At 35.3% G+C, this 25,943-nt stretch overlaps 1 protein-coding gene across 2 annotated transcripts; it reads left to right on the forward strand.

Moving 5' to 3' along the window:
* Positions 1 to 14,393: 14,393 nt before the first annotated feature.
* On the forward strand, positions 14,394 to 25,027 carry LOC127088192 (lysine-specific histone demethylase 1 homolog 3). Of its 2 annotated transcripts, XM_051029110.1 has the most exons (9): positions 14,394 to 16,241; positions 16,335 to 16,995; positions 18,552 to 18,693; positions 18,867 to 21,053; positions 21,202 to 21,295; positions 22,355 to 22,839; positions 23,313 to 24,053; positions 24,150 to 24,224; positions 24,350 to 25,027. In XM_051029110.1, exons 1-9 carry the CDS (start codon positions 14,972 to 14,974, stop codon positions 24,413 to 24,415), a joined length of 5,721 nt encoding a protein of 1,906 aa, XP_050885067.1. In that variant the 5' UTR covers positions 14,394 to 14,971; the 3' UTR covers positions 24,416 to 25,027. The 2 variants fall into 2 exon arrangements, with proteins under 2 accessions (XP_050885067.1, XP_050885066.1); XM_051029109.1 differs by having other exon boundaries at positions 14,394 to 16,995.
* Positions 25,028 to 25,943: the final 916 nt, after the last annotated feature.

The raw sequence follows: 25,943 nt of genomic DNA on the forward strand, positions 1-25,943 counted from the left end.
TTTTTGTGAAAAATTTGAAAGAGGTTTATAGTTTCCTTTTTGCTGAAATTAGAATGAATGATAGGTTTGGTTTTTAATGTTTCAAGACAAAGAAATAACGACGTTGATTAGAGAAGAAGAGACAAAATTATGGAAGATAAAAATATATCAATATGCATGGAGACTGCAAGAGACATTGATGCTGATACAATGTAGAGTATGAAACTGATCCCCTTTGTTTTATTATTCTCTATTATCTAAATATATTATTTGGACTTTGTTTATGCAATATGCAATTGATTAGACTTCTTCATTGTTGATTTGATAACTGCATGTATAAAAGCATTAAGTACTACATGTGACATATTAGAGTTAACATTGGTGATGCACAAAACATGTTTGATGTTTATGATTTTGGATCCAATCTGGATGTTAATTTTTACTTCAATTTTTTTTTAAAATTTAATTTGCTTTTCAAATAATGTTTGTTTGTGTATTTGATAATTTTGCACTGCCATGAAGATAAAAATGCAATTTGTCATTTTTAAAAGCAATTGATTTAATTTATGCTATAAGCATTAACGAGTTAATTTTTTTTCTTCATCTTTTTACAATCCATCAATTCTTTAGTGTTTAGAAGCAACATTTGATTAATTTATCTTAATTTATAATGTTTTTTTCACAAAGAATGTGTAGGCATTAAAAAAATAATAACTTTGGTAGATTTCAACTTAAAATTTACATCTACTTAGTCCACATTTCCATTTATTCGTTCATCTCCATGCCATTTTACTCCAGTTCTATTTTTCTCCTCTCATCTTCATGTCAAAGTAACATAGGCTCTACAAAAGATCATGTAACATATCAATTGATAAATTTCAAATATTAAATCTTACATTACTGCTAGTTATGATGTTTTATGTTGATGGTATCACTTGATCTCTTTTTGTCTTAGGTTGTTCCGTGATTTGTTTCACTTCTCCACACACGAATTTTCCAAGTAAAAAAGCAGTAATATATGTTTCTTTTGTGATGAAAATATTTATCGTTTGTTTATAAATCATTGATTGTTAGAATTCATTATGTTTGATCGTAATTTTAAATATAAAATGATGACACGGTGTGTAATTTTTAACATTTTATTTTGAATGTTCTACTACTAATAATATTCATATTTTTACACAGGATCATATGGTTTGTAACTTTGCAAGATGATGATGAACTCCAGGAATAACAAAGCATGCTTATGAGGTAATATTTTACTTTTTATTATATTTTTATAGTAGATAACTGTTGTTTTTCATCACAAATTTAGAACATCTTTTATATGTTTTGTGATTTTTGTGTTTTTTTAAGTATACCATAATATGTAGCATTTATAGACAATTACAATATTGATCTATTAACCTTGTTTCAATAATAGTTTTTAAAGTTTGAGGAACTAAATAATCATGACTTGAATACAATTAGTAATATGAAAAATTAGATGAGTTGTCATAAAGTGTAGTTCAAGTGTCTTTTATTGGTCAACAATTATGACTCATTAACCTCATTATATATAAATGAGCTAATAAATATTTATCGGATGGTTTTAATTAAAGATTAATGTACACATTTATCTCATTTGGTAGCTCCAATATGATATCAATTATTTTTCTTTGTTGTGATCCGAATGATATAAATGATAAATTAAACATTTGTTGTTTTAATTTGATGAAGTTCAGATATAACCTAAAGTTCATTCTTTAAAATCACTTAAATAAATTATAATTTTAATAGTATATTGTTATGTTATGTATAAAATTCCATTTGAATTAATTGTCTATTTTAATGATCCTTTTGGTCAACTATATATTGTTTGACAATTGAAACAATAAAGAACGAGTCTAATACAGTTTGTCTATGCCAATTGTTATTATTCTTTTATTTCAATCCTTATAATACATTTTTATTAGTGTTATCAATTTTAAGCTTCAAAGATTATACTATTTTGTAAGTTTTCTCACTTTTGGATATGTTCATGGTTGTGCCATTGGTGAGTAAATGTTGACGATTGTGGCTAGTCTGAGTTATTATGAATAATTTCCTCGACTATAGGTAATATATATTGTTTATTTATATTTAAAAGATGATGTAATAATATAGTGAGTATTTGTATTCAAAAATGAAGTAATAACTAGTCACACCTGCCCCACATACTTCCATATTGCAAAAAATCTACACAATGTCAAACAATAGAAAGTCGTGTGGTAATGACTTGATAAATTAACATAAAATGTTTGTAAAAATTAAGCTACTATAGTTTTCTATAAGACTCGCGATCTTAGATATGAACATTTATTTTGTCATATAACAATGTTTGAAGCTTTACTTTGGGTTAGACTATATGACATCTGGTTAACAATATTGTGATATAGACTATTTCATTGTTGGAGGAGTTTTTTACTAGGGAGCGTTGAACATTGTGAGACTTCTTATTTTTTGAGCAACGCCTTTGTGAGAGACACACCATATATTCACCAAAAACCTTAAGGTGATAGGTGTGTGGGTTCTCTCACCTATAAAATGCTAAAGTCTTCACATTTCCAACCAATGTGGGACTATTATCCATACTACTCACACTTGATACATTCTCAACACCCCCCCTCCCCCTCAAGTGTGAGTCTACAATGCCCCCCTCAAGTGAAATCTCTTCTTACTTTCATAAACTCTTGTACTACATTGACCATTTCTTATTCACCACACTGGCGTCGTTGACACTCTTCAACGAAATCTTTCTTATTCACCACACTGATGTCGTTTGACTTTCGACACAAGTAAGTCGGTCTCTTTCTCGAACCAAAGGCTCATGATATCATTTGTTGGGAGAGTTTTTTTACTAAGGATCATTGAACATTGTGGACTTCTTTTCTAGAGCAACACCTTTGTGAGAGACACACCACATATTCACCCAAAACCTTAAGGTGATGTGTGAGTGAGTTCTCTCACTTATTAATGCTCAAGTCTCCATATTTCCAACCAATGTGGGACTGTTATCCATACTACTCACACTTGATATATTCTTAGCACTCCACCTCAAGTGTGGGTCTACAATGCTCCCCCTCAAGTGGAAGCTCTTCTTACTTCCACAAACTCTTGTACAACACTGAATGTTTCTTATTCACCATTCTGGCGTCGTTGACACTCTTCAACGATATGTTTCTTACTCACCACCCTTGTGGCACCATTGAATTTTGATACAAGTAAGTTGATCCATTTCTTGAACCATGCTCTGATACCATTTGTTGGGGGAGTTTTTCACTAAGGAACATTGAATATTGTGAGACTTCTTCTTTTTGGAGTAACACCTTTGTGAGAGACATACCACATATTCACCCAAAACCTTAAGGTGATAGGTGGGTGAGTTCTCTCACTTATAAATGCTCAAGTCTCCATATTTCCAACCAATGTGAGACTATTATCCATACTGCTTACACTTGATACATTATCAACATTCATGTGGTGGGTGATAAATTTTTATTGTTAATTTTTTGTTTTGTTTTTTTAGTGGAAGTACTAGAGTTATTGCATTTGATGGACAATCATTATTGGTGACATTGAAACACAAATTATGAGTAATTTCTAGCAATTTTTATTTTGTAAAGAATCCCCACATGGATAGATCATATGAATCACTATGATATTCTCCATTAAAATCTTAATTTAAAAATATAATTAATGTATCTTAATGTTTACTTTGTTTATATTTGAAATTTTTTATTATATTTTTCTTCATGGAATAGTAGGATGAAAAATATGATAAGAAAAAGTAATTGCATTTCTATTTTTCTTTCATCATTATTCCTATATGAACCCATGCCCAATCCATTTAAAATTGGGTTACCCGGGTTCCAAGAGACAAGGTAGATTATGATATGGACACGCTCTAGAGGCACATGGGATCTTACTTGGACATTTTTTTAGCAATCATCTGATAGGAAAGTCCATAGAATCTTAAGACATTTCTCCCATCAAGATACCATTTCCAAAGAAGGTTCTAGGATCTCGAGGACCAAAACTATAACTATAAAGTCCAAAGAAGGACTCATACATATGTACACACTATTCTAAAATTCTAAGACTCACACTTATGATTGCCATTAACTTAATCATCAGAGTGTTTGTAGGTAAACCCATTCATTAGGCATATTATGAAGATTAACACACTAAAGATTATTAGCAAAATCATCACCATCAACATCAATTGAAGAAAAAAAACATCTTATCAGATTAACTGACACTTTCAGCGAGAATCGTTCTCCATTATTTTTGCTTCATTTCCCTCTTAATGATGAACTCCAAACACATGCAAACCAAATAATCTATCTCAATGCAAGGCATAAATGAAAGTACCTCATTAAGGATGTTCAAATTAAATTAGAAAGTATCCAAAAGTTGAACCACCGTGTGATACGACCAAGTTGAAGCGGTTAGCGAAAATTGGTGGTTGTGCCAAGAAAGTTAGCCCTCTCTAGCAGAGTATCCAATCAGTGTGACAACTTCCTTGACACTTTGAGCACCTTGGGGCGACTATACATGTATTGGGAAAGTTTACCCATTAATGTTCATGTGAGGGACGAGTAGACAAAGCGTAACCATTAAGGTGATGTGTGAACCAAGCACGTGAAATGATGAGTTTTATCCTATCACTGTCATATCATATTCTTATATAACTTCTTATCTTATTCTGTCTATAATATCATCCGTGTAACACCAAAGGCCGAAGAGGGTGGAAAGTGGATGTAACACCCGAGGCCGAAGGGGGCGGAATAATGATCGTCGAATTCACATCGGAATAAGAAGGATTATAAGGTTGTGCAGGTATGTGACTGCATGGTTGAAGTAATACTTATATGGTTTGATTGGTACTACATATACCAACAAGATGTATATTTTTGGTAGCCTAATGAATAAGAACTCCATAGTTAATGAGGCTTGACTTGATGTAGTATTTGAATGGGTGACCTTCTGGGAAGTTTCCCGAAAATCGTGTGAGTGAGGACAAAACATGATGAAAAGACTCGTGTTGGTTTGTGGGATCAATCGGTAATCATGAGGGCAGTATGAGGTGTTACAAATGGTATCAGAGCCAGACCTCTCCCAGTACGATGTGGTCCGGGGACGAACCAAGCGGAAGCTGGTGGGCATGTAACACCCGATGCCGAAGAGGGAGAATAATGGATGTAACACCCGAGGCCGAAGAGGGTAGAAGAGTGGTCATCGAATTTACATCAGAATGAGATGGATGCTGAGGCTGTGTAAATAGGGAATTACATGGTTGAAGAAAGACTTATAAGGATTGATTGATGCTACATATACCAACAATACATCTTTTTTTTGGTAGCCTAACAAATAAGAATTTCATAGTTAAAGAGGTTTGACTTGGAGTAGTATTTGGATGTGTGACCTTTTAGGAAGTTTTCTGGAAAACGTGTGAGTAAGAACAAAGCATGCTGAAAAGCCCCGTGTTGGTTTGTGGGGTCAGTTGGTAATCCTGAAGGCAGTATGAGACGTTATAATGCGCACCAAATTGATATTTAATATCAATATCAATATAATTTTTTCGGTGGTATAAACTAGGCTTCTTTTGTGCATAACTATAGAGACTGGTGTGAAGAACTTCCACGGGCGATAAATCTTTTCTTAATGAGATTATTATCGTAACATTCCTAGAGTTTAGTTATAACCTAAGACCCCTTATTAAACTACAAGAAATCATTGTGATCTCATCCAAGTATTATTAGATATATCAATAGAGATAATTGACGAGGAGTCTATAAATTCAGTTTTAGTTACATCTCAAATTTACTTAGTGTTCAGTTAAATATATAAATACTTAAGGAGATTGATTGGGTTTTTAGTGGGTTGAGTTGGAATATTAATCAGTATTTTTGCTACTACGAAAAATCCAAGGATAATAATTGCACATTTCAATTTTGATGGAGACAAAATCAATCGTAACTATATGAAGTTGATTTTGATATGTCTTGCCTTTTTATTTTTATTATTTTTATATCATTGTTAGGTAGTTTGTTGTGAGAACATTTTAAATGTTTATTATCCTGTAAGTATTTATTTGAGTACATGTTCATCAATAGACCTAAACTCTGATAAAAATAGAGGGTTGTGTTAGGTAGTCAACAACTAACATAAAACATTGATGAACTCTATGACATGGATCAAATACATAATAATGTGAATACTAGGTAATTCCCTATAAGCAATATGTTATATGGCTCAAGTACAATATCAAATGAGCAAGGTTTGTTGTATCGCCGCCTAGACGCAGTGAAAAATAAGAAAACATTTCTCACATTTTCATGAATGGTAGTGGGTAAAATAAGTTAGTTCATGAGAATATGTTTTATTTTATAACATGGAATATCGACACGCTTACATGAAAATCAATGAAATAATAGATACTATGGTTAGTAAGAAGATCAGTTATATGTCCCAACAAGAAACTAAATGGACATATGAAAAAGTTGCAGAATTACTGGAATAATGATATTGTGGATGTAGAAATGGTAGGAGATCAGGTCATAATTCTGAAATTTATAGTAGTAAAAAACACCTTGAATGTTATTAGTTCCTACGTGCATCAATTTGGATCACTAAAACATCTTAAAGTAAAGTTTTAGGGAAAGTAATAATATTTTTTTCAAGAGAATTGGATCAAGTGAAGTGGGTTAAAGATAAATAAGGAAAAATGTTGGTTCAAGAAAACAATATAAAGGATAAATAGAATAAATATTTATACTATTTATTTAAATAAGATATGATATCTCACCAAACTCTAACATGCTAGACATTAAAAAAAAGAGTCAAAATTATAACTAGTATTGACGGATTAAAAAGTACAAGGTGAAATAAGCATTAAAAATGACGAGTAATAAAAAGGCAGTTGAGCTAGACGACATACCTATTGGAGTGTGGAAAAGTCTTTGAGATAGAGGTATTGAGTGACCCATCAAATTTTTTAACGAAATAATAAGGGCAAAATAAATTTCGGATAAATAGAGAAGAAAAACTTCAATTTTGATCTATAAGAACAAGGGGAATATGCAAATTTGTGAAAATTACAAATGGATTAAATTCACGAGTCATACCATAAAGTTATTGTTAATAGTAATTGAACTAAGAATAAGAAAAAAGACTCAAGTTACTATGGTAATCAATTTAATTTTATGTCTGAAATGTCGATTATGAAAGCGATTTATCTACTTCGACGAATGATGAAGGAATATTAAATTGATCAACAATACTTGCACTTAGTTTTCATTGACTTGGGAAGGTGTATGATATGCTATATATAGAGAGAGTTTTTATGAAAACTCATGGACAATAAAAATGTTAGAATTACTTATGTTCGAGCTATCCAATATATGTATGATTTGGTCTTAATTAGTGTGAGGACACAGAGCGGAGAGACATGTGATTTTTCCATAACTCTAGGTCACACCAAAGTTCAAATGATATGGTCTTTACATTTGTACTTTAGTTTTGAATGTACTTACATAACACATCCAAGAGTTAGAATTGAGATGCAAGATTATTGTAGATGATATCAATATACTTAGAGAATTGAGGTAGAGTTTAAATGAGAAGTTGGAAACTTGAGAAAAAGCCTTATGAGTGTATGACTTTTTCTTAAGTAGAAGTAAGACAGACTATATAGAATATAAATTTAGAACAATGAGAAGTGTTTCTAACATGAAAGTGAAAGTTGAAGATCATATCATACCATGAATTGCAGAATTTAAATATCTAGGACCCATATTACAAATAATGGAGAAATAAAATGAGATGTAAGCTATTGAATTCAAGTCGGATGGTTGAAATGGAGGAGAACCTCAAAATTTTTATATGACATGATCGTACTGCTCAAATTGAAGGAGAAATTTTATCAGACAACTAGAAAATCAACGATGTTGTACGAGGTGAAATATTTAGAGGTAAAGAACCAACACAGAAACAAATTAAGTGTAACAAAGATAAGAATGTTTCGTTGGACATGTAGGAGTACTAGGCAAGATAAAATTAAAAATGACAATATTAGAAAGAATGTTAAGATGACAGCCATAATAAAAAAAAATTGTGAAAATTAAGCTTAGGTAGCTTGAACATAAGAGAGAAAATATGTGAATTAAGAATAATGAATCAAATAAAGGATAATCAAACAACTAAAGGTAGAAGAAAGAAGATTTCAAAATACTATAAAATAAACTATTAAAATATATTGAGATTAACAAGGTGGATAGAAACATAAATCTTGATAAACATTATCACATAGTTTGATTAATTTGATCAATATAAAATTAGACAAACCATTAAATAAATTTTGGTACAAATTGGTCACTAAACAACTATTAAATAAAAAACTAAAATGTCAAACAATAACTTAATTATCGTTAGCTTAAACAATAATTTGTAACTTTGAATTTCAATTTATTTTTTCAAAAAGATAAATGTATAAGTATTAATTATATCACTTTAAATTTATTTATAATCGATTCATTTTTCTTTTCAACTTAACCTTTGAATTTAATTACTTAAAAACATATTATTTACAAGCAGGCATCAGACCACACGACTAATATCTTAGACCGCACCACTAATATCTTAGAGATGACAAAATTCAGTTCTCTTAAAAATAATATCCATAGATGTATATAATGAAATAACAGAAACTTTGTAAAATGTTTCTATGTATTGAATATTCTGCATAATTTACAATCACTATATAACTATACAAAGAGACAAATGGATTCTATTTTAGGAAGTAAATCATTCTAGACCTTGACAGATTAACTCTAAATCATTGTCACAATCTCTCACAATGAATGCTAACAGACAACTTATGACAACTTGAAAATAATACTACAGCTCATTACTCCCCCTCAAGTTGGAGATTGAGGATGATGAGATCCCAACTTGCCTGATAGTTCTCGAAATTGTTTTGTTCCCAAAGACTTTGTGAAAATGTATGCTTGTTGTGACTTAGTTGGTATGTGGACAATAACTATAATTCCCTTGACAAGAAATTCTCGAATGAAGTGACAATCAACTTCAATGTGTTTCGTTCTTTCGTGGAAAATCGGATTCGAAGCTAAATGAATAGCAACACGGTTGTCGCAATGTAGAACTGTAGGAGAATCACATTTTACTTGTAAGTGTGTAAGTAATCTTCGTAACCATATCACTTCACTTGTGGCGTGGCCATTGCTCTATACTCTACTTCACTCGAGGACCTTGATACGGTAGTTTGCTTCTTGGTTTTCCAAGAAATGGGAGATGTTCCTAACTTCATGACATAACCTGATATTGATCTCCTGGTTAGTGGACATGACGCATAATCTGAATCATAATATGCAACTGGTCTGAGGTCATTATCTCTTGGTATGATAATTCCTTGCCCCGGTGAAGACTTCAAGTACCTCAAAACATGCATGGCTGCGTCCCAGTGCCTCTGGTGAGGTTCCTGCATAAATTGACTCAGAAGATGGACATAATATGTTAATTCCAGCCTAGTGATTGTGAGATAAATGAGTCGTCCCACCAACCTACGGTACTGTGAAGAATTCTCATATAAAGGACTTGAATCCAATGCTAATTTATGATTTGGTTCAATTGGGATAGAAGAAGGTTTGCAAGCTAGCATCCCACATTCATTTAGAATGTCCAAGGCATATTTTCTTTGACAAATGAATAATCCGGAAGAACCACGAGCTAACTCTAGTCCAAGAAAATATCTCAACTCTCCCAAATCCTTCATGTGAAAACACTTACTGAGGTATTGCTTGAATTTTTCACATGACTTTGCATCATTCCCAGTCACAACCAGGTCATCAATATAAATTAATACAGCTATGAAAATTGAACCATGTGAATATGTAAACAAACTATGATCAGCTTCACATTCCTGGAAACCATACTTCCCTAATGCTTGGGATAATTTTGAGTACCAATTGCGTGAGGCTTGCCTAAGACCATATAGTGACTTTCTTAGGCGACACACCATCTCTTTATCGAAAACTTTGTAACCTGGAGGGATCTCCATATATACTCCCTCATCTAATTCTCCATGTAGGAACACATTACTCACATCCATTTGGTGAAGTATCCATCCTTTGGCTACCACAAGAGTAAGTAAACACCTCACAGTTGTCATTTTGGCAACTGGTGCAAAGGTTTCGTACAAGTCATCCCCTTCAACTTGTGTGTATCCTTTCGGCACGAGTCGCGCTTTGTATTTCTCAACTTCACCGGTTGATTTGTATTTAACCTTGTATACCCATCTACAACCCACTGCCTTCTTTCCTTTAGGGAGCCTTGATATTTCCCATGTTTTATTTTCTTCCAAGGCTTTAAGTTCTCGTGACATGGCTTCTCTCCATTCTTGTTTGTGAATGGCTTGCTTGTATGATTGAGGCTCTTCAATGCTTTCAACCGCAGCAAGATAAGCTTGATATTTTTGTGAAAACTCATCATAATTTACATAGTTTGATATAGGATAAATTATACCTGAAGAAGTTGACGACTTTGGCGATGTACATGTGTGGGTTTTCTCAGCTGAGTAGCAATAATAATCATCAAATCTTTTTGGTGGCTGTCTGTTCCTTGGCCCCATGTCTATGTTTGTCATGATTTCACTCTCCCCCTTATTCTGAGGCTCTTCTACTTCAATGATCACATCAGAATTTGTTTCAACTTGTTTTTCTCTTGGTTCATTAGAAATTATGATCTGGTCTTGCTGCCCATCGTTGCTAGACGTGATATCTTCTTCAACAGAACAAAAATCCAGAGCAAATGTTGGCGAAGTATTTTCTTCACTGCTGTCCTTTTCATGTGGTGCATACGGAAAAATTTCTTCATAGAACACCACATCTCTTGATACATAGATCTCTTGAGTCTTTAGGTTGTACACTGTCCAACCTTTTTGGCCTTTAGGATATCCCACGAATACACATTTTTCTACTCTTGAATCTAATTTATCTCGCTGCTTGTTTGAATTTTTCACATAACATAAGCATCCGAAAGTCTTAATGTGCTCATATGATGAAGGTTTTCCCAATAGCTTCTCATATGGGGTCAACCCATCATTAATCATGGTAGGGGTCCTATTAATGAGGTATGTTGCTGTCAAGACACACTTCCCCCAAAATGATATGGGTAAGTTAGCTTGGAATCTCAAAGCTCGTGCCATATTGAGTATATGCCTATGTTTTCTCTCTACCCTTGCATTTTGTTGAGGTGTTCCAACACATGAAGTTTCATGTAGGATTCCCTCTTGTTGTAAGATTCCTTGAAACGCATGATTGGTAAATTCTATCCCATTGTCACTCCGCAACCTCTTGATATTTACATTAAATTGTGTCTTTACCATGTTGATAAAATTTGTTAAAATTTTCAGAACTTCTATTTTTTCTTTTAACAAGTAAACCCATGTTCCACGTGAATAATCATCAACAATTGTAAGGAAGTAGTGACAACCACTATGAGAGCTAGTACGATATCTTCCCCACAAATCGCAATGTATAAGATCAAAAGGATTCTCAGCTTTATTATAACTAATATGAAAGGGAAGTCTACATTGCTTTGATCTATGACATATGTCACAACAGCGAAGTTTATTTGAACAGAAATTAATATTCACTAGCTGAGATATGCGTTGCATAACTTGAGGAGAGGGATGTCCCATGCGTGTGTGCCAAAGAACAGTGTTATCTTCACGATGTGCTGTGAAAGCAAACCCATGACCTTGTTGCTTCAACACATAAACCCCACCATGTACATCACCTAAGCCAATCTTCTTCTTCGTGGCAAAGTCCTGTATCATACAATAACTAGGATGATAAGTCACAAAGCAATTAAAATCATGAGTCAATTAACAAATTGAAATTAAATTGCAATCAAACTTAGGAACAAGTAAAACATTTTGTAAAGTAATGTCTTTTCTAAGATCAATGGTCCCCATCATTTCTACCAGCACTGTGTTCCCTGTAGGAATAGTGACATAGAAAGGTTTCTCAATCTTGGTTACCCATCTCATTAAGGATAAAAGAGGAGTCATGTGGTGTGATGCACCACTGTCCAAGACCCATTTTAGATCTTTACAAGATGTATTTTTACCAGATTCACAAAAATCATGCTTCACCACACGAGAACCATGGAATGCACGCCCCTGCACTATTTCTTCAGTCGCATGTGTATGATGAGCACTAGATTGTCCTCCACCATCTCTTGAGCGGTGTTGTGTCCTTCGTGTGTTCCAATTCTCTGGGTATCCTATAATCTCAAAACATCTTGCTTTAATGTGGCCAGTCTTGCCGCAGTGATCACACTTTGAGTTTGAACCATCTCTTCTCCTTTGTTCATTTTGTTTAGATGCATAAAAAGCAGATCCACTGGATTCTCTTCTAGTTGCAGTAATCTTTCCTTTTTCACCCATGATTCGAGCTTCTTCTCTGAGAACATGGTTGAAAACGCGTCGAAGCGAAGGCAAAGGTTCGATGTTCAGCATTGTCGCCTTAACATGTTCAAATCGCTCATTGTTAAGGCTTCCGAGAAAAAGATGTACTTGCTGATCTCCTTCTCTCTGCAGAATTTCTTTGGATGCACCACATGTGCATTCTGGAAGTGGTTGCAGCTCTCCTAGTTCATATAGGAGACCCTTAAATCTGGTATAATATTCTGTCACAGTCATGTCTGATTCATGCTCTATCAGACATAACATGTGCCACAATTGATGAATCCTCGGAGCATTTGTTTGAGCAAATCGCTCCTCCAGATCTTCCCAAATATCTCTCGCAGTTGATGCGTGCGAGATGCTGTCGTGCAAAACTGGATCTACAACATTGATGATCCATGCCATGACCATTGAATCAGCCTTCTCCCAATTGTAAAAGTCTGGACTGGTTTTTGCAGGTTTCTTGATTGATCCGTCAATGAAACCTAACTTGCTTTTCGCTCGTAATGCCGTCCTCATGGAGCGCGCTCAATTGCGGTGATTCTCGCCTTTGAGCGTTGTAGCTACGAGCGGCGTTCCTGGATTATCAGAGGGACCAAGGTAATATGGTGATGTGTTTGTGACAGCGGAAGTCGATTTTGTGTTGCTGGAGGTATCATTCTTCTGCACACTTTCATTATCTGAATCAGAACTTCGCTCTGATGCCATAATGAAATAACAAAAACTTTGTAAAATGTTTCTATGTATTGAATATTCTGCATAATTTACAATCATTATATAACTATACAAAGAGACAAATGAATTCTATTTTAGGAAATAAATCATTCTAGACCTTGACAAATTAATTCTAAATCATTGTCACAATCTGTCACAATGAATGCTAACAACCTGCTTATGACAGCTTGGCAATAATACTACAACTCATTAGTATAAGATACACCTGTGTTATGCATGATGATTTGAACTCTTTTAAAAGTTTCACAACCACTATAAAGTAAAAAGTGTCCAACATAAATGGTATAAAAACACCTAGGTTATTCGAACACGCTTGCTCATGTCTGCCCACTTTGCTTCACACAGTTTCAAAGTCTTTATGTTCTACGGTAAAACCTTATGTCCTAAATCCCGTAAATTGGAAAACTTCAGTCAAGTCCGTGCATACATGTTTTCTTCGTACACCAGAATGTTCATTGGCCTAAGTATCAATCCTCGCGTGGATCGCTCAAAAAACTCACAAATGTCCATTTCTTCAAAGACACTCTCGCTCGCTTAAATATATAAAAAGAACATATCTAATAAAATCATACTAGTATTTGAAGCATGAAAGCTCTTACAATGAAATGTGTGTTCCTAAAAAATATTCAAACACTTCTTACGAAATTCATGACAAATCTCATCTACGAAGAATAATAGAATCACGAAACAATATCTATAGATAACACCATATTCTATTAGTAACAAATGCTGACCTAACCTATCAATAAAAATTATTATACTGAAATCTTAAACATACATGATTTGCAAACACCTAAATATCAAATCTGTATTTTTGTCTTGTGATAATGTTAAACTTAACTTCTACACTCAAAACATTTTTACTAAAAAAAAAAAAAGAGTCAAAACATATTGGACTTTAAAAAGATGAATGACTTTTAATAAAACTTTTAAGTTAAAAGTTAGAATAATTTACACTCCCACTTAGATCATCAATCATCCATTAAAAAAAAAATCATTTTTTTAAAATTTAATTTGTGTAGATTCAATTTTTTAAAAATCAATCTATTTATTTCCAATGCTAGACCTTATCACATCAATCAAGTAAGGATATAGTTGTATCAATCAAAAATAAAATTAAGTGAAGATAGTAGTAATATAGATTCAAAGTGAAAAAAACATATAGTAGAGATAGTGATTAGTAATATTGACAATTTAATTTTACTATTATTTCTCACCAAGTCCTTGGTCGGCGCAATTTATATGAGAGCGGTTCTTCCCCCTAATACCCTCTCCAATACAAAATCATTACAGTCACCATTGCCGAGGAAGACTCCACCTCCGACAAACCTTCCCTCTATCTACTCACTGCTGCAACACACTTTGTATTCTGCTCTCTGTAAGTCTTCCTATCGGTTTTGCTCTCAACATTCAGCAACCAATTTCACTCACTACATGTAATTTACTCTTGCTCTTCAACTCACTGATTGATTGCCACAACAATGTTTGCTTAAGATTCTTGGAATTGTTATTTGTGTTTGGGAGTATTTATGCTGTGATTTTCGTTGAGATAGTTGGATTAGGTTTAAGATTGTTGATTATGTATCTGTTGATTGATGTTGTGTTCGGATTAGGATTGTGGTTGAAGCATGGTTTTTAAATTTATTGTGATTTGGAAGTGGGAAGTTATGGTTTATGTTAGGTGTTTTTGCATTGGGACATTGAAGTAGGGTTAAGGTTTTGTTGGAAAGCTAGGGTTGTGCTGAAAATATGGATGGGGAAGATATGATTTCTGGGGGTAATAATAAGAGGACTAAAGAGATGGAGGATGGTACTGATTCTGATGATAATGAGATGATATTTAAACTAAGGAAGCCGCACGGTGTGAAAAAGAAGGTTTGCTTGGCACCGGAGGAGATGTGTGGTAATGGAGGAGGCGAGAATGCTGACTCCATTGAGGAGCTTGTTGATGTAGCACAAACGGATTTGGGAAGTATGGAGGATACCCTAGCTTGCTTTAGGAAGAGATTGAAGGGTCCTAAGAGAGATCGGGATTCTAGTGATGCAGGAGGGAATGTGTCTAGTCTGAATGTGGTGGCGGAGTCTTCTGATGGGCCTTTGAATGTTTCTTGCCAGTATGAAGGTTTGGATGAAAGATCTTGGTTGAATAAGGACAATGTGTATGAGGGGAGGGGTTCTGATTTGGATATGGACATGAAAGTAGAGAGACCTAATGTGGATTTGGCACTGAAGGGAATCGAGGATGGTGACGTGTCTGAAGGTGATTTGGCTGTACAGGAGTCTAGAAATACTCCAAAAGATGAAAAAGGGGTTTGTGTTTTGCTTAATGTTGGTATGCAACACTCTTCTGAAGAAATAATGGGAGATTCTTTGCCAGAAATGTTACGAACAGCACAATCTAGTTTTGTTAGTAAGTCTTGTACTGCTGTCAGTTCAGAGCAGAAATGTGGCAGTGGGGGCCAGAATTTGAATGATGGGTTGAGTCCTGATTCCAGATGTGCCAGCAAAACTGCTGATGGTACTCGCGATTTAAACATTCCTGATGGGCCATTAGCTGATCCCTGTTTTCCAGCCAACGTCTGCTATGGAGATAGCCAGCCATTATCTTGTGTACGATCTGAAGGTATTTGTTCTCCTTCTGACCAAAAGACCGCACTACAAGAAATAATTTGCAATGATGGTTTAAAGAAGTGTTCTGTCGTATTGCATGATGTTGAAGAAATCACTGACACCATGTCTCTTCCTAAAATGGGGGAAAGGGTGTCTCCAATTATTGAGGGTGAGCTCAAGAAAAGATTGACTGACGACCAAGTAGAATTGTTTAATATTCCTTCAAAATGCAGTGATTTTACGTCCAAGGACAAAGAAAAGTTCTCCCCTTGTAACTACGAGCCATTGGCTAAATCATCCGAGAATGTGCTGTGTGAAAGTAATCATCAGGTTTCTGAAAAAGTATTACAGGGATCCTCAAGACATGGAGCTATGTCGTTCTTTGGATGCCAACCAGAATTAGATGTAGGTGTGTTTTCTGAAACTAAGTTTGTCTCTGGTAAAAGTTGCAGTGATCAGAATATTATAGATACAAAGGATGAAGTGCAAGATTTTGTTTCAGGTAATTTGCTGAAAAAAAATTCTGCTGTTTCCGGTGGTTGTTTACATCCTACGGTGTCTAATGAAACAAATAACTCTGAATTGGCTGTTCAGCCAAATCACCCAGAGATACCTTCAAAAACACAAATTATTCCAAAGGACTCTGATGCCTATATTCCAAAGTGCAGTTTGGTATTACATCCGACTCAACCTTCCAAGAATACATATGAAAATACTTCTCTTGCAAATGGTGATTGTTTTTATGCCAAGAAAGACTCTGAAGGTGCCTCCCCTCAGAGCTTAATTCCAGAAGACAATGAGAATTCTGCAGAAAATGATGTCTCTGTGTCTGAGGTAGCCAACTTTGATGATAAGACATCTGCTGTTATTCGCCGCAAGGCAAAAAAGCGTCGGCATGGAGACATGGCGTATGAAGGGGATGCTGATTGGGAGGTTTTGATAAACGACCAAGCTTTTCTTGAAAGCCAGGGTGTTGATGGTGAGCGCATTCTTAAACCAAGAGGGAAGCTTGAATCTTTTTTGAATGTTGTTGAAGAGTCTGAAAGTGATGCAGTAGCAGTATCAGCTGGATTGAAAGCCCATGAAGCTGGTCCAGTTGAGAAAATAAGATTTAAGGAAATCTTAAAGCGTAAAGGGGGTCTCCAGGAATATATAGATTGCAGGTCAGTAGATAAACTTTCAAACAGGTTTTTGCATTTGCTTACAATTGGTCTTTCTTAGTGTTCGGATAAGTTGCACTGCAATAGAAAGGTTACTTTCATCAGTATCAGTATTTTGGTTTTCATGGTGTCTTGTGCTTCAAATGCTCACAGCTGTTTTACATCCTTTTAGAATGTTGATTGAATGTGTTATTTGTTTCGGTTGCTTAAACATGAAATCAAGATATTAAACTGTTGACTGCACATTGAAATTAGCAATAATGACATGATCTATTATCATTTTGGTGCTTTTGTAAGATTGGAGTAGGTTCAATTTCTCCCAATTTATGGCTTACAATGCAATCTTATATAAATAGGTAAATGTTCTTCTACAGGACTACAAAACAATTTACGGCCATTGGCCAATCATTATGGTACAATACTAGATGTTCTGGACCAAGTTACTAGTATTTCTTTTTTGGCTTTCATATTAAGTTTATTTAATTATTCTTAATATATGATTTGCTACAAAAGAACTATTTTTCAGTGAACATGTCATTAGTAATTTCTCCTTTTTCAACGAGAAAACAAATTGTATTTTTCTCTAATCTACTATTTTCAATTGTGACAGTGAATCAAATTAGAATGTACTTATTCCTTTTTCTTCTGTAACTGGCCTCTTACAGATTCACTTCTATGATTGGGAATTTTTGTGTTGGTAGAAATAAATAATAGGGAAAAATGATAAGAAGTTGGTAGTTATTCATTGATGCTTGTTTGTTGATTCAAGTCCTTTTCACTATTTGGCCACTGTTTCTGAATTTTATATTCTCTGGTGATTCATTGCTGTGGGCGTGGGCAAGGTCCTTCCTCCTATATTTGCCTAGAAATTGAATGATTTAAGAGATGGTCACTTTTCTTAAATTTCAACTGAATTATTCTAGTCCTTCTTTTGATTGATTTTTAATTGATGATCAATTGTATATTTATATGGTATGATTATGAGTTCCTTACCTGTTGCGGTCATTTAATTGCAAATAGCATCTCTCTTTCTCTCTGTTGTTTCTTTTTTGAAAAAGTTTCTTTATCACTATCTTTTCACTTTCACATTTTAAGGATGTATTTCTGTGAGGGCTGTCTGTCATACATACTCTATTCAAATTCATGGGCTTCTATCCTTGGTTATTGTTTCTTATATTTCTATTCAGAAGTTCGTTAACACATTATTTGTTGCACAGTATCATCATTGCTATATTTTTGTTTGATTAGCTTTTAGCTCTGATTTATTCTTTTATTTGATGGGATTTAATTTTAGTTTCTTTTTGCTTCTTGCTCTCGATCAAAATTCTTTTAAATAAACAACCTTAAAAGCTTCAAGTGAGCATCTTTAGAAACGACTTAGTTTTGCTCTAAAATACTTATACTTCTTAAGCTAGGATATACTGGATTCAGCTTCTGCTTTATGTTTATTTTTAACAGAGATTTTTGCTAAAAAAATGGAAAGCCTTTTCTTATAAATTATACTTCTTTGTTTTTATTCAAAAAAATAAATTCTTCATCTTTTAATCTATATACTGCAGAAATCAGATACTAGCTCTTTGGGGCTGTGATATCACACGTATTTTGCTTCTTGCTGACTGTGGGGTTCATGATACTCCTTCTGAGGATGAACCTCCTCGCTCTTCTCTTATTAGGGATATCTACACATTTCTCGATCACTGTGTAAGTCTGTTCCTCATGTTATTCAGCCATCGATTGTCATTTTGTTTGCTCACTTAAATGTATACTTTTTCAGTTTTTTTGTCATTATTAACTTATAATAGCTTTCTTTTTGGGCAAAAACATACTGTGTCAACGTTGATATCATCGGAACTTTGTATCATATATTTTTCCAGGGTTATATAAATGTTGGAATTGCTTCTCTAAAAGACAATGTTGAAAGTAGTGCCAAGCATAATTATACACTTGTAGGAGAAAAAGGATATGAAGAAAGTTATACAGCTTCTGTTGCTGACTCTGAAGATGGAGTTTCTTTTATTGTTGGTCAGACGAAAAAACCAGATGCTTCTGGAGAAACTAAGTGCGATCGTATAGTAGGTAATGCAGACCTGGCCACTGAAGTTACAAAAGACAAGATGAATGTTAATATGGTGACAATGGATATATCAAACATGACACAGCATGAAGAAAGAAAGAGTGATGATTGCCAGGAAAAACATGGGCACGGGGATGTTTCTGAGCAAAGCAATGAGTCTACCTGTGTTAAATCTGTCTTGGGTGATCAGATGGGTGATATTCTGAACTCTGATTCAGAGGTTAGAAAGAGAGTGATTGTCATTGGAGCCGGTCCTGCTGGTCTAACTGCTGCACGCCACTTACAACGTCTGGGATTTCCTGTAACTGTACTTGAGGCAAGGAGTAGGATAGGGGGTCGAGTATTTACAGATCGCTCATCTCTTTCTGTCCCTGTGGATCTTGGTGCTAGTATAATCACTGGTGTTGAGGCTGATGTGGCTACTGAGAGAAGACCAGATCCTTCTGCGTTGGTTTGTGCTCAGTTGGGTCTTGAGTTGACCGTGCTAAACAGTGACTGTCCTCTATATGACATAGCGACGAGACAAAAAGTTCCTTTAGATATGGATGAAGCTCTGGAAGCTGAATACAATAGTCTTCTTGATGACATGGTGTTGCTTGTTGCCCAGAAGGGTGACCAGGCCATGCGAATGTCCCTTGAAGATGGCTTAGAATATGCCCTCAAGAGGCGTCGTTTAGAACGCTCTCGAAGAAGTAACAAACACAATAATTACTTAGATGGTTCATTTGGTTTGAAAAGAGGCATAATTCATGGCAAAGAAATGGAAGAGGTCTTGAGTCCTCTCGAAAGAAGGGTTATGGATTGGCACTTTGCTAACTTGGAGTATGGATGTGCTGCTCTGCTGAAGGAGGTTTCTCTTCCCTACTGGAATCAAGATGATGTGTATGGAGGATTTGGAGGAGCTCATTGTATGATTAAAGGGGGTTACAGCACTGTTGTCGAATCTTTAGGAGATGGGCTTGACATCCATTTGAACCATGCTGTAACAAATGTGGCTTATGGAAGCACAGAACCAGGCCCGGGCAATAAAGTCAAAGTTTCTACATCAAATGGCAATGAGTTCTTTGGAGATGCTGTTCTGATTACTGTTCCATTGGGCTGCTTGAAGGCTGAAAGTATAAAATTCTCTCCACCTTTACCCCCGTGGAAATATTCTTCTATTGAGCGTCTTGGATTTGGAGTTCTCAATAAAGTTGTCTTGGAATTTCCCAGTGTGTTTTGGGATGATGCTGTTGATTACTTTGGAGCAACAGCTGAGGAGACAAGCAGAAGAGGCCACTGCTTTATGTTCTGGAATGTCAGGAAGACAGTGGGGGCTCCGGTCCTCATAGCATTAGTGGTTGGGAAAGCGGCCATAGATGGTCAGAATTTAAGCTCTTCCGATCATGCCAACCATGCATTAATGGTTCTCCGAAAACTTTTTGGGGAGGCTTCAGTTCCTGACCCCGTTGCATATGTTGTGACTGATTGGGGTAGGGATCCTTTTAGCTATGGTGCTTACTCTTATGTTGCTATTGGAGCATCGGGAGAAGACTATGATATATTAGGGAGGCCAGTTGATAACTGTTTGTTTTTTGCTGGTGAAGCAACCTGCAAAGAGCACCCGGATACAGTTGGTGGTGCAATGATGAGTGGACTCCGAGAGGCTGTGCGCTTAATTGACTTATTTAGCACTGGAAATGATTATACGGCAGAGGTGGAGGCAGTGGAGGCTGCACTGAAACAGTCAGATACTGAAAGAGAAGAAGTTAGGGATATTATAAAGAGACTTGATGCAGCAGAGCTTTCTAACATATTGTACAAGAAGTCTTTGGATGGTGCTCGAATCTTAAGCCGGGAAACTTTACTAAGGGATTTGTTCCTAAATGCAAAAACCAATGCTGGGCGCTTGCATGTGGCCAAACAGTTGCTACGTCTTCCTGTTGAAAACTTGAAGTCCTTTGCTGGGAGTAAACGGGGGCTAAGCATTCTCAACTCATGGATACTGGTACTACTGTCTCATTGGATGTATTATTTTCAAATTTGTTCAACTTCTATTTATAGTGCCTTCCCTCTTTGCCATGAAAAAGTAAAACATCTTTATCTTTGGTGAGTTGATTTCTTAAATTGTGTTTGATATTTGATGTTTTAAACAGGACTCAATGGGGAAGGATGGCACCCAACTCTTGCGACACTGTGTGCGTCTTCTTGTGCTTGTTTCAACTGATTTACTTGCTGTGCGCTCATCAGGTATCTATGTTTATTATTTTGGGGATGTGTTTTGCATGAAAATGTGTATTATGTTTCAAAAAGTAATTTTAGTTTGACATCAACTTTGTTGGTGTCTTTCTTATGATCATCCATCACTGTGGGGTGATCAGCTAAGTAAAATTGTGAATTATCTAGTGATATATATGTTTATGTTCCAGTAAATTATTCTGTTCTGATGGGGTTATTGGTCTAAGGAAGAGTTGGGTAAATTACTTAATGAAGCACTTATTCTGTAAGCGCTTATTATATAAAGGCTTATATGTATAAATTGTTTATATAATCGAAGAGGGAATGAGGATAAACCCTGAGTCGGAAACTTATTAAACTAGGTTGAAAACACCTAATGGGTGTTTTGTTAAATAATCTATAAGACATTCTAAACACTTCACAATTACTATCTATCGTAAGATGATTCCGAATGAGCTCTTCCAAGGGACCATGTCTTATGAGAAAGAGTTTTTTATATGACAGTGGGAGGAACAATTATCAACCTTTAAATCATAATAGATAGTTCAGATTAAAAGGTTCATTTTAAATAACACACATGTCTCTCCTTGTATCCACTCATTAACCCATGCACTTTCCATAATAAAAAACATAGCCAATTTGAAGCAAATGCGGTCTGAACTAATGAGTGAATTTCAAAATCTTGAAGAATGGAACCTACTATCTGCAAACCAATTTACATTTACAATACAAGTAATAAATAAGAAGCATTATTTATGTTTAATCATCAATTGAAACCCTTAAAGATCTCAGTCCAACATTAATGGCGGTGAAGTCCGATGTCAGCATAAATGGCGATGGGTGTAAGGCATTGTTAGTGTGAATGGGTAGCAAGAAGGAGAGACACATGTGTTATTTAAAATGAGTGTTTTAATCTGAACCATATATTTTGATCTAAAGGTTAATAATTGTTCCTCGCTCTCACATAAGAAGCTCCTTTTTCACTAGATATACCCCTCTTCAAATGGCTTGTTAATATGTTATCCACAGTTTGCTCACTTTTTTGGCTTAACTTTTCAATTTTTGGTGTAGGCATTGGAAAAACAGTGAAGGAAAAAGTTTGTGTACATACTAGCCGTGATATTCGGGCTATAGCAAGCCAGTTGGTTAGTGTATGGCTTGAAGTCTTTCGCAAGGAAAAGGCATCTAGTGGAGGACGAAAGCTGTCAAGACAGGCAAATACTGTAGATATATCAAAGAGAAAATCAATTAACGATCCAGCATCAGGAAAACCACCTCTGAGTATGCATCATAATACTTTTGAGGATAAAGGAAGCATATTAACTCCTGCAACCAATTCAGCTTCCATTGCACATATGAAGAAATCACATGGCAAGCAAGGGAGTCAGCAAGCGGCAAATGACTTAAGGCGTGATGTCAGTTCTTCCAAGTCCCAAGGTTCGACAGGAAAAATAGACACTGAGATGAAGGATACCCACTGTGCTATGTCCGAGGAAGAAAAGGCTGCTATTGCTGCTGCAGAAGCTGCTCGTGCCAAAGCACTTGCTGCGGCTGAGGTTTGTTTCTCTGAAGCTTTAGTTCTAATCTAATAATCTGTTGGTATGTTTATGGCGCTTCTTTAAATCAATTAATACTTCAATAAACATGTACTAAAATACCATGTGCGTGTTAGAAACCGGTACCAAATTACAATTTAATTGTAGGAACAGACTTCATTGATGGTAGAATATGTTTACAGCAGAAACAGATTTACACACTAGAGAACACACAACTCACACATAAATTGTTGTATTGACATTTGTCAGTTTTTCTTTTAGTTCATACAGCTCACACATAAATTGTTGTATTGACATTTGTCAGTTTTTCTTTTAGTTTTTAAGAAGACCAAATTTTGAAATTTATATCAAATAGTACTTGTATCCATGCATTATAGTGCACGATCAACTGATTAAGAATCCAAAGATCATTAACTGTCTCTTGAGAGGTTGTATGTTTCCCCAAAAGATTCAGTAGTTTTTGTTCATTGCAGGCATATACTTCTACTGAAGTTAGGAGCAATACGCAACTCCAGCTTCCGAAGATACCCTCATTCCACAAATTTAAGAGTCGGGAGCAATATTCACAAAATGGTGAGAGTGATATTAGGAAAAAACGGTCTGGTGGTATCTTGTTGGGAAAGCAAGATTGTATTTCAGAGATTGATTCTAGAAATTGCAGAGTTAGGGACTGGTCTGTTGATTTCTCTGCTGCTTGTGTTAACCTTGATAATTCCAGAATGTCAGCTGATAACCTGTCACAACGGAGTCATTCAAATGAGATTGCAAGCCATTTGAATTTCAGAGAGCACTCGGGAGAAAGTGTTGCAGTGGACAGCAGTTTATACACCAAAGCTTGGATTGACTCAGCTGATGGTGAGGGAATAAAAGATTACCATGCCATAGAGAGGTGGCAATCTCAAGCAGCGGCAGCTGGTTCTGATTTTTCTAATCCAGCCATACATTTGAAACATGAAGAGGATTCAAATGCCTGTTCAAGGTTACCCAGCTGGAAGCATGATGGAGTGGCAAATGACAGCTCTATTTCACAGGTTACTGTGAATAAGGAGAATTCAAAAAGCCATTCTCATAATTCAAAAAGTCATTCTCGAGGAGCAGATCGTATCAAACAGGCGGTTGCGGATTATGTTGCATCTTTACTTATGCCTCTTTATAATGCAAAAACACTAGACAGGGATGCTTACAAGGCTATAATGAAGAAAAGTACAGCCAAGGTGATTTTTTCCCGTCAATTCTTTGCTTCTCCTTTCTAGAGTATGCCTTTGTCAACACTTTTGTCCATTTCTTATGTTACTGGGATTGAGTTTCAGGTCATGGAGCAATCCACAGATGCAGATAAAGCCATGACTGTTCACGAGTTTCTAGATTTCAAGCGGAAGAATAAGGTGCTTTGGCATTAATTATTGTAAATTTGTGCAAAAATCCTAATTTGGCATGATTATCTGCTTGCTTTTAACCATTAATTCTTTCCACTGTCACTGAGTTTGGGCTGGATGCTTAACACATGCAGATTCGACCTTTTGTGGACAAATTGATCGAGAGACACATGGAAATGAAACCAGATGTGAAATCTTAAAGTTCTTGCGTTTCTCTGTTGAAGGGTTTCAGAAATCTATTTCTTCTTGCGATCTCAGCTCTCACAGTTTTGGTGGCCACATGCTTGCTCTCACTTGAGCACTTCAATCTTCCAATGTAGAGAAACTGATAGTCTATTTTGTTCAGCTCAAATGAAGTGAAATGCGACTTTCTCTCGGCACTCTTGCAGCTCAACAGAATACCAGAGTACTCTGCACACATGCTTTACTATTTAAAGTCAAAGCTCAATGCAAACACTAGTTGAGTCCTTTGGATGCCATGCTTCTGGAACTTTGTATATGACAATAGAATCCATTAATCCCCATCACCTTTTGTCAAGACTGTGCCCCCTAAAGGTTGAAAACCTAATACCCCATTTTTATAGAAGGGTTTTGTTTTTCATGGACAAAGACATGACTTGACCTTATGCATTCCTTCTATTTGTACAGCTTAGGATTGTTTTAGCGCTGACAAGTATACATATACATTTCACTGTGGCCTGTTAGAACAAAATATTGTTCGAATTTTGAGTCCAAAATGAATTACTAACTTTATTTCATTCTCCAGAATGGGGAAAAAGCTATGAGATATTTGATTAACCGTTGTATTTTTTGCTTGGTTCTGTTACGTTTGTTTTGTGTGTTCTTATGTAGTATGTCAAACGTGCTACGAAAAATCTAGAATAGTAGAATCGCCTCATCAACAGAGAGCAAGAAGTGATTTCAGCCATGAAGTAATTTCAGCTCTAATTACTTTTTAAAGGTTTGCAGCATGAGATGGCCTATGCGCCTTTTGAATCATGCCGTGTATAATCTAACATTCTCTTTGTGATTATGCTTTTGTCTTTTTCTGTTGTGATACCATTGCTTTTGTTTATTTTGCAGACTGTCTTCAGTACCAATAAAATGTGATCTTGGACTGAAAAAATGGTGCCACCTGGGAAACTAAATTCCACTGGTATCTTTATGGGGGTGAGTATGTTTTTGTCCTCGAAAGCATTATTTTTTTACTCAACCATTAAGTCAAAGCTGCTAATCGGCACCATAATTTGTTTTTTTATTGGAGTAATTTGATATTTATTGGCTGCATATTGCTGGAAAAATCATTATGATGGCTGTCCAAATCAAAATTTTATTTACTAGGACAATGTCTTAGTTTAGCATAATCCTTATTGTTAAAAGTAAGATATTTGTCCCGATAATTCAACTCAAATGATAGTTGCATGGACACATGATTGATAGTTCAACTCAAATGATAGTTGCATGGACACATGATTGATAGTTCAACTCAAATGATAGTTGCATGGATACATGATTGATAGTTCAACTCAAATGATAGTTGCATGGACACATGATTGCAGAGAGTTCAAATCCGTGATCAATGCAATTGCAAGAGTTTGAATATGCAAGAGTTCAAATCCGCGAGCAATTGCGAAGAGTTTGAATATGTGACTTCTCAATTATTCATTTTTAAAGAGTCAAATTGTATCCACTAAACTAGAAGGTTAAGAAAAAGATGATTTAAATTTT

This window comes from Lathyrus oleraceus, chromosome 5 (assembly GCF_024323335.1).
Source record: "Lathyrus oleraceus cultivar Zhongwan6 chromosome 5, CAAS_Psat_ZW6_1.0, whole genome shotgun sequence".
Lineage (NCBI taxonomy): Eukaryota > Viridiplantae > Streptophyta > Magnoliopsida > Fabales > Fabaceae > Lathyrus > Lathyrus oleraceus.